Source organism: Humulus lupulus, chromosome 1 (assembly GCF_963169125.1).
Source record: "Humulus lupulus chromosome 1, drHumLupu1.1, whole genome shotgun sequence".
Taxonomy (NCBI): domain Eukaryota; kingdom Viridiplantae; phylum Streptophyta; class Magnoliopsida; order Rosales; family Cannabaceae; genus Humulus; species Humulus lupulus.
In genome coordinates this window covers 283,900,418-283,914,781 of record NC_084793.1, presented here as the reverse complement: position 1 = coordinate 283,914,781, position 14,364 = coordinate 283,900,418, and the positions used below count along the sequence as shown (strand labels likewise).

Sequence of the window (14,364 nt, the reverse complement as noted above, 5' to 3'; positions counted from 1 at the left end):
ATATGCTTGGCAGAAAATATCCATGCTAAATAAGACAATAAAATCATTTATTGATATGGTGAATTAATAAAATAATTGCACAAACTTAATTGTAAAACAAAAAGTAATTACATTCTTAAAGTAGCACAATTATTTAATATTGCATGAATAAAAGAAAATAATCATTCAATAAATACACCAAAATCAGGTAATTGCACATTTTAATTAATTTATAAATATATAATATATCAAAATTATATGTTTTAATTAAATTGGAAAAAAATTAAAAATGATATTTATTGTCTAAATAAGTATTAAAATCAAGAAAATAATAAAATTCAAAAAATATATCAAAAATGTAATTTTTAGAATTTTTCTTCATTTTTTTTAATCTGCTATGTCATTTTCCCCTTAGTGTGGTCGTATGACCCGTCAAACGACGGGTCGTTTTTGGTGCTGCATGGTGGAAAACGACATGTCATTTTTCCACCTTCTTCAATATCTATCCGGATCAATTTGACCCGGTTTTAGATAAATGGGTCCTTCGGACCTGGTTGTGTACCCGAATGGAAAACCCCATTTTGACGTTGATTTTCAAGATTTTAAAGCCCATAACTCATGTAAATACATAGATATGAAGATTCATAGCCTTATTTTTCATAAACAACAACTTAAAATCAAACATGAATATCAAAGAAAAAGTTTGACTATAACCGGGTTCTTAAGGTTTCAAAAGTTGTTTTGAGTTTCAAAACTTGTTTTTGATACATCAAAACATTAGAAAATATAATCTTAAGAGTTCCTAATACTCAAATAGAACGAAAATAGAGATTTGAATAAAAATAAAATAAAAATTTCAACTTAAAGTCATGAACGTGTATGTATATGGTCATTGTTTTGTTTTTAAACTAGTTTCTCAAATAACAAATTATTATAATCACTTACCAAAAGATTTCTAATGCAACTAAAATTGAGAAACAAATTTGAATTAACAATCTCCAATTTTCAACAATATATAAAACTATATACACGAATATATAATATATGTGTATAGATGATGACATAGGCATATTTATAAATCATAATATATATATATATATATGTAACAAGGTAGCAATTAACGTAGCTCTTGATACCAAATGTTAGATTAAAATAAATATAGGTATATGAACAATCTTGTACATGTAGACATAATTAATATATAGAATGAACATATACAAATAGAGAATCGAATATTGTATACCTCCCACCATTGCAATTGATAAAGAAAAATAAAAGAATTAGAACAAGTATTCGGGCTTTCAAGCTCTCACTAACTCTTTTTAGATGGAGTTACTGAAAGTTAGAATGAGCATTGAGCTTGGGGACTGATACTCTATATTTATAGAGTGAGACCTACCATCAGAGCAAAATCGGGTAATAAACAAAATCGAGTAACAAATAATGTTGACCATTAGTTAGAATATTTTGTTAATAAATAAAATATTGACTTCCATATATTAAATCAATTAATTGTAATAAATTAATTTTATATAACATTTAAATAAATATTCTAACAAAGTTGTCCTTGCTTCCGCTGCTAGTCTAATGGATACAACCTTTAAACCAAAAATTGCAAAACTGAAATCATTATTGTTTGGGGTGAAAACGGTTCAAAGATTGGGGTATACAAGGGTCATGATTGAATCAAATTGCTTGGCAGCTATTAACATCCTCAAAAATAGGACTCCAGATGCTTCTTTGGCTAGTGTGGTAGTCAATGATATCATTGTAATATGTAATGAATTTTTTTGATGTTGGTCTGGCTTTCCAAATATTGTTGGTAACTCTGTTATGGCTGATTCATAGCCCCGTTGCAGTGAATATTCCCTTTATTCAAAAAAAAAAAAAAATGCCCAATCTTTGGCAGACAATGACGACATTTGATTTGATGCCCAAAATTAGGTCATTTGGTTTAATTTATCCCCTTGAGTTTTAGAGCGTGAGGTCTATGAAAAGAGAACGAGGACAAATTTAAGTGATGATGAATGATGATGTTCAATCTAGTGGCAGTGATTATTGGGAAAACCTCCAAACAATTGAGTAACCTTTTCTCTCGACAACTTGTAATCTTCCTCGAAACTATTATAAACAAAACTACGACAAAGAAAATTCATTGGCAAAAGCTATTGAATTTTAGCAACACAAGCTTAAGCCAGTGAAAAAAAATGGTAAAAAGATTTCATTATTATACACAGATTATAGCAAGAGACCCTACAATCATTTCATGACACGCCATCCCTGAGGAAGTTTCCACTTTCTGTGCCAGAATATAGACACTCTTGACCATAATGGGAAACCAAAATTGTAGTCGAAAGGCCGATCCACTGGTCCTCCAACCATCAAAGGCAACCATACGTACCTTGAGTCTTTCAGATCAGCTGGGTTCCATCTGTCTGCCATGAAAATAAATGTTCCCGGCAAGCCAGGCAGGGGAACCACAAATGTGCTCTGAGCAAAGAATGTGGTTTGTCGAAATATTTTGCTCCCCCCCACACATGGATTACCCATAGTCTCCCATGGCCCCATGATTGACTCTGCAGCGTGCCCAAGTGCTTCGTTTGGAGCCCAACCAGTGCAGCCTGATGTTATCATGTAATAAGTTCCCTGGTGCTTGAACAAAGCTGGGGCTTCCCTATGTTGTGCCACAAGAATCCTCTGCACTACGGGGGTCACATTGAGATAATCTTTAGTTAGCGGTCCAATGTGAAGCTCACTATTGTCCTCAGAAGAGTATATTAGATATGCCACACCATCATCATCTTTGAAAATCGTCATGTCTCGGCTCTCAAATCCGTGAGGTTGTTTGCTGTATAGGAAGTCGAAAGGACCAGTAGGGTAATCGCTAACTGCAACACCAACTGATGCTTTGGTGTAGTTGACATCATCAATATGCATCCACATTACATATTTGCCTGTATTCTCATTGTAAATCACTTTTGGCCTCTCAAGAACATTGGATTTGTGGAGATCGTGAGTTTCATCTGTCTCTTCTGCTGCCAGCACAATACCTTCATTTTTCCATTTCCACAAGTCCTTTGAAGAATAGCAACCAACTCCAATTATGTCAACCTAAATAAAATAAGTGTACCATGTTAGTTAAGGAACTGTGAATTCTAGTCAGTTGATACAGCAAAATTAATGCTATAGGTAGACATGAGGCAAAATAGTATAACATGGATAACTGAAAGGAAAAGCAAACAAAGAGAGAACGCAGGACAGATAACTGGCACGTTTAAGAGACCACAAAATATGTGTTATCAGCAACACAAATATCATCTCGAGACTAGGATGTAATTTTGACCATTAACATTGAGATATGAGATACAAGATATGACTAGTTTGCAAGTTGTTAACTTTTTTAGTGTTTAATCATTAATCTTAGTTCAATTCAAAGTTATAACCCTACCATAATCTAATTATATGCAGAAAAAGATAGCTACGTAGTTTTTTCCAGCTCAAGAAAATTTTACTCCTTGTCTTGCTTCGACATAACAAAGTAAAGAAAATGATTGGAGGCAACCCGAGAGAAAGCTGAAAATAAAAGGTGAAGTATAATATCTGCTGTACAAATCTTGCTATTTGTAAATTATATTCTGTTCTTTGCATTGATCCTATCTACCAACTAAATCTCAAATCCATTATCCTGGACACAAAGGAAATCAGAACTATTAGTAGAATCAGTTGGTAATCCTTGTGCATATTACATCAACTTTTGTTGCCTCATGATGCTTAATGTTAAGAAGATACAAATCCCCTCAGATCCACCATTAGAATCCTTCCATTGATAGAAATATTTAGACTCTGCTCTATTTTGTTTACAATTACATATATCCTTCTTACAATATTATTACAAGGGTAAGATAATAATTTCATAAATATATTAGTCAATCTTTCTAACTTTCCATCCTCTTTACAAAATAATTAGAAGGGATCACTATTTTCCTCTCCATCCCCTTTACAATATAATTAGGAGCAATCATTAATTTCCTCTCCATCCTTCCAAATATCCACCCCTCCTAATCTCCCTCCACTCTACCCAATATAGTTTTTTCTCCAATGCTGAGCTATGAGGTGTAGATCTTGATACAATACTTGGATGAATAAAAAAACATATATTCTTACTGCAGCTAGAGTAATAAAGAAACTTGCATATCTCTTTAAGCAAAAGGACAAACTCTAAAATCAAGTTAAACATGAGCACTAGACAATGCTTTCAATGCAACTTACCCGAGCAGCTGCTTTTTTGTGTGCATGATAGGTTGGTCCATCTTTGTATTCTCCATACCAATAGTAAGTCATTGTCTTCTCATCATATAGAATACCACCTCCATGGGCTTGAATAGGATTTCCATCATTATCCAACCAAATTTTACCTGGGGAATAATAAAAGCTATCATTCCCATCCTTCCTCGGGTCTATAACAGTTTTCTGACCAGGAAAGAATGTGCTTCTTAGTTGGGAATTCTCATCAAGAAATTCTTCAATAATAGTTGATGTTCGCCTTGGCTTTCTTTTTGCAGCACGCGGTGATCTCTTCCTAGGTGGAGGCATTTGGATGTTTTCCTCATCAATTTTCTGAAGTTCATGCAATTGCGGGTTCTGAATTGTATGCACTTGAATCTCTCCAGTAGTCCCATCTTTATGGTGAACAAGAGAGTAGAAATGAAGCATAAGAACACAACCAACCAAGCTCCAGACAACTGCAGACAATGAACATCTGCTCCCTGCATTGCAAGGTAAAGTGGTTGGTTTCCTGTATTTGTTCTTCATCCTCATTTTCTCTTCGTTTATTTTATCTCCAACAAAATGCTGCAACTAAAAAAATGCAGCCTATGGAGATCCAATGAAACTTGACCAAATATAAGTCACAACCACGCTAACCTATATTTTGAAAAATATCAATTTCATGAATGCATATGGAAAAACACACAAATTAAGAATTAAAAAAAATATTAATTCCTCCCCAATCCTGCTAAATTAAATTATTTCACTAACTTGAACAAATCAAAAACCAACTTAAAGTGTATAATTGAGCAACATTTAGTCCCATTTCATATTCCAAACAAAGCTTAACCAAATTTTAGATCAAAAGTTATGAAATAGTTAACCATTAAAGAAGAATTACAATCAAGATTCGATCTCAAACAACTTCACCATCACTAAATCCTTTCCAAATATAGCAATACAAACATAATAATGAATAACTCAGACTTGGCAACATTGACCATAACACAATCCAAGGTTCAAACTCGAGGTGAATGAAAAACCCATTTGACCATACTCGCAGACCATAAAGAAACTGGAAAGAATAAACTCCCAAGTCCTAATTTTAATCCTAATCTATTACATACAGGCTCCATAAACAGGGACTCTAAGAATGAATCAAACCTGAAAACAATCGAAGTATAAGCGGTGCCGAATTTCCAGACATGGAAGAATAGCGTCGTTTCTGACAGTTGAGACAAGAAAAGGGTAAAAGCAGAAGTTGGGTAGTTTACTTCTGAGGAAATTGGATCTGGGTTTGATGACGTTGACTCCTTACCAAGAGAAAGAGCTCCTCTCCTCCTCTCTTGTTTGGGACTTTGAGAAAAAGAGAGCCGAAAATCTTGGGTTCCTTTCTTTAAGGAATTTTCTCGATAAATATATATATATATAATTATTTAATAGCGCTATTATTACTGTGCTTGGGTTGTGAGCTTCATATGAACTTGACAGTTGAATTTCCAAATGGGCCACCATTAGAGTTTCTTTGTCGCTGTGTTACTGGTTTTCTTGCACACCTACTATTTAGGTATTTATTACTCACGCTCTTTTATTGCACATATTTGTAATACAAATACTGTAATACTTTAAATAAAAAAAACAATTTAGGACAATATCGCTTCTTTAGTGGAATGGGATATATTTTCAAATCAATTTCTATCTCTATTAATGGCTAAAATCTAACCTCAAATTCTAGTATCATTATTCTTGAATTTTGTGCTCACTCACGTCACGTCAAGTAAAATTAGTATGAGAATTTACTAAACAATGGAATCAATTTCGGACTTAGATAAGGTTAAATAAATATATTAATTTAGTGGCCGACCCAAAATTTAATGAATAAAAATGTAAACAATTATATGCAAGAGGGAGTGTATTAATATAAAATGAGCTAAATAATCAATTAATTTACATGTATTTTTTTTTTCTTAAAAGAAAAGGAGGGGCAGCTGCCTATGATAAGATTAATTTTTTTTTTTAAATAAAAATTGAATTTTTTTCTCAAAAAAGAAAAAGAAATTAGACGCAATAATGATTCAATAGTTAAATTTTGTATTACTTGGTGTATTTTGGGTTAATAAAAAGTTCAACCAAACTGATTTTCTAAGAATATTTATACATATATATTTTGTTTTTTACTCATTTATAAAATTATAGGAAGTAATATTTAGAGAACAAATGATTTCACATTGATGATGTTGTATTAGGAAGTAAGTGATATAAATGAGTAGGTGTGTCAACAACATCGAAGATATCCTAGAATTAGATATAGAAGGCAAGGTAATAGCTATAATAAATTGAAATTCAATGATTTTTTTTTGGTGGGTCAGGACTTGGGAATGAGTACTTATAAAGTAACAATTAGTACATTCGTTTTGTTGACTTATTTTTTTTTAAAACAATTTCATCTATATCTATCTCTAGTAGTAATAATATGCATAGAGAGGTGGCTAATCGATACCTTATTCAATCCAATATTTCTACACCTAACTAAACCAATAAAATTAAAGGTTGGACCTTGAAAATTATCATCTAATCTAAACCAATTTAGTTAATAATTTTATAATTGGATTAATTTGATAATTTTAATCACTTTTTAAGATAAAAAATAATTAAGAAAAACATATAAAATTATACAACATAATAGTAATACATATAATAAATACCCGACAAAAAAAATACAAATAATCAATAGAACTTAATTAAACCATAATTACTAATAAGAAACTAGTAAAACCAAAATAAAAAACTAAAAAACACATTTATATGTGCATATATTTACGTATAATTAAAATTTTAGTTTTAAACTAGTGAAACCATATTAATGATATGTGTGGAAATGCAATTCCCACAAAACTGGTGTGTTGATTCAATTTTATTATCGAACATTTTATTCTATTGCAATTATTTTAAAAGATGATGTTTTTGAGTTATAACAGAAAATATATGTCTGTTGCATCTTAAAATTTCATCAACTGGGCTATATATACTGATTGTTCAATGTTAAAAAAATGAGATACGAGAAATAATCATACTTAAGAAATTAGAGAGAGAAGCTCTGGGTTTAGAGACAGAAGCTTTGGGAAACACTTTTGAGTGAATTGTATGGGAAGTGAGAGAGAGTTTTAGTCCTTGAATATGAGTTTATTCATGAACGGTATGTAAAAGGGTCTCTTATCTTGCTTAAAACTTGATTCACCTTTAGTGAAGCTGTGCAAGAAGATCAAGGTGTACATAATAATTTCTATAGTGGAACCTCATCGGAGGAAACTGGAGTAGGTCAATTTCTTTATTGCCGAACCAGTTTAACTTGTGTCTTCTCTTCCCCTTTATTTTTTTATGATTATTTGTGTTTGTTGATTTTATTATTATTTTTTACTACCATTTAATTTCAGTTTTAATAATTGAACGCCAAAGTGTTTGATAATTTGTCTCTTAACAAGTTTGTTGAGTTTGTGTTGTGAGATTACAACAGTGGTACCAGAGACAGGTTTTGACTGAGAAGAACTCAAAGCTGGGAGATAAATATTGATCAAGAAGTGTGAGAGACATGGCTTCAACCTCTGCAAGATTCAATCTTGAGAAGTTTGACGGGTCTGGTGGTTTTAGCCTATGGAGAGAGAAGATGGTGACTATTTTAATCTACCAGAAACTTGATTCAGCTTTAATTCAAGATGAAAAACCAAGTAATTCAAAGGCAGCAGATGAAATAAAGAAGGAAGATACAGAACTAATAAAGAGACAAGCACAATCAACAATAGTTATGAACTTGTATGATAATGTTTTAAGACAAGTTATTGGAGAAAAAACAGCAGTTGGTCTATGGGAAAAGCTTGAGCGACTTTACATGAAAACGACAATAGCAACCAAGATATTCTTGAAGGGAAAATTGTATGGATTAAAATGAATGCATCCATGTCTTTGGAGCAGAATTTTGATGAGATGAACAAGATTGTGCTTAGTCTTAATAACATGGGAGAGGATATTAAAGAAGAGGATCAGGCAGTAATTCTTTTGAATAGTCTTCTTGACCAATTCAAAGAATTAAGGATTGTGATAAGTACAGCCGAGAAACACTTACCCTTGATGATGTAATGAGTACATTAAAGTCTAGAGATGCAGAACTTACATGGGATAGAGCTAGAAGGTCACAAAAATCTGATGAGGGTCTCTTAGTTCGTGGCACTAATCCAAAGAGGCATACATTCAAAGGTAATTCAAAGATTTATTCAAGATCTAAATCAAGGACAAGAGTGACTAGAAAATGTCATCACGGTGGTAAGGTGGGGCGTTTAATCAAGCACTGTTGGGAATTAAATAAAAAGAAAAAGGAAGAAGACAATCCAAATAAGTTGAAAGCTTTTATAGATTTGGTTGATGATCCTTATAGCTCAGATGTAGATGTCTGTTGTGTAGCTGATATAAGAGATTCACAAAGTTGGATTCTTGACACAAGTTGTACATACCATATGTGTCCAAGGCGGGAATGGTTCATTGACTATAACTAAATCGATGGAGGCAAGGTTTTAATGGGTAATGATCAACAAATCAAAGTGAGTGACATTGGATCAATAATCATTAAAGGTACAGATGGAACCTTGAAGACACTGAACAAAGTCAGACACATACCTGATATTAAGAGAAACTTGATTTCCTTGGGAACACTTGATGATGAAGGTTATGATTGTAAAATTATCCAAGGCATCATGAGGATTACTAAGGGCTCATTAGTTGTAATGAAAGGAGTGAAGACACAAGGTCTTTACCATCTAGAAGGCAAGATAGTACCTCCATCTCACGCATCAGCAATAAAGAAAGGAAGTTAATACACTATACTTTGGCACACAAGAATGGGGCACATTAGTGAGCAAGGGCTCATTGAACTCTCAAAACAAGGTATAATTACTAACTATAATCATGTTAGCTTACCATTTTGTGAAGTGTGTGTACAGGAAAAGCAACATCAAATAAAGTTTTTAATCAGTAACTATAGAGCCAAACAGTTGCTGGAATACATTCATTCAAACCTTTGGGGAGCAAGTAAAATCACTACACATGGAGGTAACAAGTATTTCTTGTCTATTGTTGATGATTTTACCAGGAAGGTTTGGGTTTTTTCTGTTAAAACACAAAGATGAATGTTTAGACATGTTTAAAACTTGGAAAACTCTTGTTGAAACTCAGACCAATTTTAAAATTAAAACTTTGAGGACCAACAATGGTTTGGAATTTGTAAATGAAGATTTTAATGATTTTTGCAAGAAACATGGAATTCAAAGGCATAAATCAGTTGTTAAGACTCCTCAGCAAAATGGTATAACTCAAAGAATGAGTAGACCTTTATTAAATAAAGTTAGATGCTCGCTTATTGAATCTGGTATTGGGGTGAAGCTTTATATACTGCTTGTTATTTGATAAATAGAAGTCCCAGCAGAGCTATTGATTTTAAAACTCCTGAAGAATTATGGAGAGGTAAGCCACCATCATTGAAACATCTAAAGAATTTTGGTTGTGCTGCCTATGCTCATAATGTTGATGATAAGCTTGGTAAAAGGCTAATACAATGTGTTTTTCTTGGTTATCTTGAGGGTGCCAAAAGGTATAGGTTGCTGTCTTTAGAAAATTACAAGATTATAACAAGTCGAGATGTTATTTTTAATGAGCTTGTTTTTCCTTTTAAAAAAAATGAGAAAGGTATTGTAACGTCCTACGTTTTTGGGTACCTTTAAACGACTCGGGTCGGGATTTTTCCCCCGGGTTAAGAATATTATTTTAAATAATATTATATTTTGTTTGTAAGTATTCCATGAGTTATTGCTAGCCAAAATATGAATTTTGTGATTTTAAAAGTCAAGATAAGACTTTCGGTCCTGGACCGACACAAAAACCCTGATCGGGTAAAAAATCTCGGAAAATAAAATGAAAAATCATGGCAATTATATTTTGGGCATAAAATACATTCATAAAAGTTAAAGTTTGGTCAAAAATAATAAACCTAAAAGAAAATGGAAATTTTAGGGCATTTTGTGTTAAATGCCTAATTTTACCGAAATGGGGAATTTTATTCCATGAATGGACCTTAAGTTAAATTTTATTATGTGATTAATTAAATTAAATGTGAGAGACATTTAATTTAATTAATTAATGTTAAGTTTGGTGATTAAAACTTAATAAAAGTGAAAAAGGTGTCAAAAGCCAATTTGGACTTTTCTTCTTATGAAACCTTTATTAAAAAAAAAAAAAAAAATGAAATGATCATATATGGCAAAGGGTTGGCCGGCCATGTGGTGTTTAGGTGGTGTGAACCCAACTTAATAAAGATAAAATCTCATTTTAACTAAGTCAAGTCAAGTGGGCAAGTGGGAGGAAAACACTTGAGTGTTTTTGAGATAAATTAGATAGTATATAACTCTACCATCCCTCCCCAACCGACCACACCACCCTCTCTCATTCACTCATCTGATTTTTTTAGACCTTTCAAAGTGTTCTCTCCATTTTTCAAGCCCAAGAACACCAAGGAAACTTTGAGGCTAAGTCTTGGTCTAGGAAGTATTTTCCCTAAGGTAAACTTTCACTAATCTAGGTTTTTGTAAAGTTTTAAGCATAGAGTTTCAAATAGCTAATTGACTATGTTGTTGGGGGAAGTTTGTTAGGGTTTTTGAAAGGTTTTGAAGGAGTCAAAGCTTATAGGAAGGTCCAAACCTTAAGCAAGAACACCAAAGAGGTAAGAAGTTTACTTTTGATGAGTTTGTTGTAGGGTTTTTATTTTTAAGCATTTTTTTGTATATCTAATGCTTAGAGTTTCTTGTTGATGATGTAATAAGGTTATGGTAGTTGTTTAATAATTTTTATGATGCATGTGTATTGATTTTTGAAAATGGGAACCAAAACCCCCAAGGGTTTTGTAGGATACCCTAAAACAAAACATGTTTTAAGCTGTGACTTCCAAGGGGTCAAGCAGCCACTGTATATTGTTTTTGTAAAATTAAATTGTACTGTGATGTTGTTGAGATTGAGTACATAAAATTGAGCTTTTGAAACACTAAAAAATGTTTAGAAATGAGTAAGTTATGATATTTCAAAGTTTAGGTAAAAAACTGTTTTTTCGTATTCTTATTTTCGGAACCAAATTTGGACAGCCACTGTATAGGGCAAATGAACCCAGTTTTTTCTAAAATTTTGTGGACATATTTCTGGCATAACCTATTAGTCCACTGTAAAATTTGGTAAGAAAATATTAAACGGTTTGAAAGTTATTAACTGTCAAAGTTTGGAAAAAAATAAGGACTTGAAAATAAGGTCATTTTTACCTCATTGTTGGAAAATGATTTCACCAATCAAAAATGCTCATTTTGACCTAAGATTTTACAAAGACCTAAATGGCATAACAAAAATGGAATTGGGAAATTTTGGAAACAATTGGGTAGGTAAATTTCAAGTTATGAACTAACGAAGTATGTAGTTAAAAATGTGAAAATTAGGTTTTTCACACTTAGTGTAAAAATGAGATTTTGGAACATAAGGTAAAAAGTAAAATTTTGCTTATTTCAAGATATAAATTGGTAAGTCTTGAAATCATATTTTCACTAAAATTATCCCTTTGAGTTTAAATGAATTATTTTTATTAAAGAGTTTTTATTCTTTCTAAAAATAAGAGATTTAATTTATTAATAGTTAATAAATTAAAAGAGGGTTTAAAACCCTATATTTTGAGAAAATAATTAAATAAATTATTTTCCTAGTAAGTAAAATTGATTAATTGCTTTTGGAAAATTAATTAGTCAAGATGAGAAATTTATAACGGTTTTCCTAATTAAGACAAATTAGGCAATTTTCTTAAAACAATTTTTAGATATTAAAACCTTAAGAAAAATAAAAGGACAATTTAAAGAGTTTATTTTCTTTAAAAATAATTAAGGAATTTATTTTTATTTTCTGGATATAATACCGGCTAAAATCTTACATATTTTAACCGACTAGTCGAAAGTGCGGGTTAATGGCGATACCTTGAAAGAATAAGATTTTTAGCGGATTGTGGGAAATACCATTGTGATACCCGAGCCTAGGTATCGAGACCTTAGGATAGGTCTCCCCGAGACTTAGGGTTTAGTCTCGAATATTTTGTATAACTTTCCTTAATAGGTTTAAAACCAAATAAGGATTATAAATCCTTACAAATGACTTTTATTAAAATGATCAAACTGCCCAAAATAATAATAATGAATTATTAGTGCCATAATTAATCCGAGTATACTGTATGGATAACTACAGTATTGGCTAAGCGTAACTGGACTGAACGTTGGAGGGTGAAAACTTGCTGAGCGCTAAGGACTCCAAGTAAGTCAACTTATATTGTATGGCTGCAACATGAAATGATTATTGTCTTGTATGTTAGTATAGGGATACATGCACATATATAGGCTGTCATAGAAAGTTGCTTAGAGACGTTAGTCTAGTGAGTGCTGATTTAGAAAATATGAACGGTAGAAGTCCGTCATATCCTAGACGGTTGATCCCCGTCACACTGCTTGATTTTATTTATGTCCGGTTCATTACCGCGACGAGTGGCCATGAGATGAGGATAAGCTGGTTAAACCTAGGGGCGCCAAGATAAATGGGTCCTAGGGGCCCTCATGCTTACTTAATCATTGGACGGTTAGAATCCGAGCAAGTGCTCTGATAAGTTATTCCCGGATAGCAGCCGTGAATATTGGCCATTCCGTGAGAGTGCCTAGAGATACTAGGGGTTGCCAAGATAGAGTGAGGTTGAACACCCTAGGGGCAGCTGCTCACCAGCACCACTGATTAACATAGAAGTCTCCGTAAAACCGTGTAAATTGGATTACGTTCTTGGATAAGTAGCGATGCCCTAGGTAACACGATAGTTACCCTTGATGAGAATATTTATTGGCTAGATCTTAGTGTGGAGACTCAGTTCTCTTTTATAGATTAGCAATTATGTTGGAGGGCGCGTTACGTCTGAATTGTTGGAAATTGTCGAGCGTTGGTCTCGAATTATATGGTGATATAATATATCTGCTTGCTCTGGGATTTTCTGAGTGCAGGGATATAATTGTTGATAAGATATAGTTGTGATATAACATATCTGCTTGCTCTGGGATTTTCTGAGTGCAGGGATATATTTGTTGATAAGATATAGTTGTGATATAATATATCTGCTTGTTCTGGGATTTTCTGAGTGCAGGATTTTTATCTAGATATGAATTAATTTATCCTTGGTTATCAGGCATGACCATAAGTTTGCCAGGACGCTTTAGCGTTCTTAAAATTGATTGTGTAGGGTCCGGATGGGTCCGGAACCCTAATTCTCTACATGCTTTGTTTGAAAGTTGATCTTGCTAAGCGTTTTCGCTTACCTAGTTGTTTCATGTTGTAGGTAAGAGCAAGGGCAAGGTAGAGCAGTGAGCGCTGGAGTCTTCCTTGCAAATGTACATGTGGACCGACCTTTTGGGAAGCCTTTTTATTTTTGGAAATGTTGTGTAATTTTCCTAAACTAGGCTCACTCTAATCTTTATAAAACATGTTTGTAACTAAATGTTAAGTATGGCCATACGAATTTTTAAAAAGTTTTTTTTTTCTATGGGTTTTTGAGACATTTTGTTAAATGAAAACATTTATATTTCCGCATTATTGAGTCTTGAAAATCCGGGTCGTTACAGGTATGTCTTGTATTGATGCAGGTCAGCAGACACACATCAACTATAATGACCCAAATTTACTAATAAGACTTAAGGGCCTTGATTAGTGTGCTGGAAGGGCATAGCTGGATTATATGTGATTTAAATGATTAAAAACATGTTTATATGATTATTGGATATATGTGATGCATGACTATGTGTATTAGTATGCATGTAGGGCCTGATTAGGTTATAAGGGTATATTCGTAATTTTGGCATGTTGAGGGCATAAATGTAAATATTTGTGATAAATTGTTGAGACCACATTATTATGTGGATACATTTGTAGCTTGTGACTCGATGCGATCCTAGTGAGTAGTTTAGCGGAAAAGTCATGGCGGAGATTTATACCCGGCTCGTGGGAGTCCGGGGGTATTTTTGG

General features: G+C 32.8%; 1 protein-coding gene and 1 long non-coding RNA gene across 4 annotated transcripts; one reads left to right on the top strand and one right to left on the bottom strand.

Moving 5' to 3' along the window:
* Nucleotides 1–1,997: 1,997 nt before the first annotated feature.
* LOC133807687 (uncharacterized) lies at nt 1,998–5,773 on the bottom strand. Of its 2 annotated transcripts, none has more exons than XM_062245821.1 (3): nt 5,410–5,773; nt 4,249–4,902; nt 1,998–3,090 (listed from the first exon to the last, which is right to left on the bottom strand). In XM_062245821.1, the coding sequence occupies exons 2-3, from the start codon at nt 4,795–4,797 to the stop codon at nt 2,239–2,241; spliced, it is 1,401 nt and encodes a 466-aa protein (XP_062101805.1). In that variant the 5' UTR covers nt 4,798–4,902; nt 5,410–5,773; the 3' UTR covers nt 1,998–2,238. The 2 variants fall into 2 exon arrangements, with proteins under 2 accessions (XP_062101805.1, XP_062101806.1); XM_062245822.1 differs by having other exon boundaries at nt 4,249–4,745.
* Nucleotides 5,774–10,213: 4,440 nt separating this feature from the next.
* On the top strand, nt 10,214–14,030 carry LOC133777774 (uncharacterized). 2 transcript variants are annotated; one of them, XR_009868826.1, is made up of 3 exons: nt 10,214–10,847; nt 10,930–11,015; nt 13,689–14,030. It is a non-coding gene; the product is annotated as an uncharacterized LOC133777774 (long non-coding RNA). The 2 variants fall into 2 exon arrangements; XR_009868825.1 differs by having other exon boundaries at nt 10,216–10,847; nt 10,930–11,008; nt 13,682–14,030.
* Nucleotides 14,031–14,364: the final 334 nt, after the last annotated feature.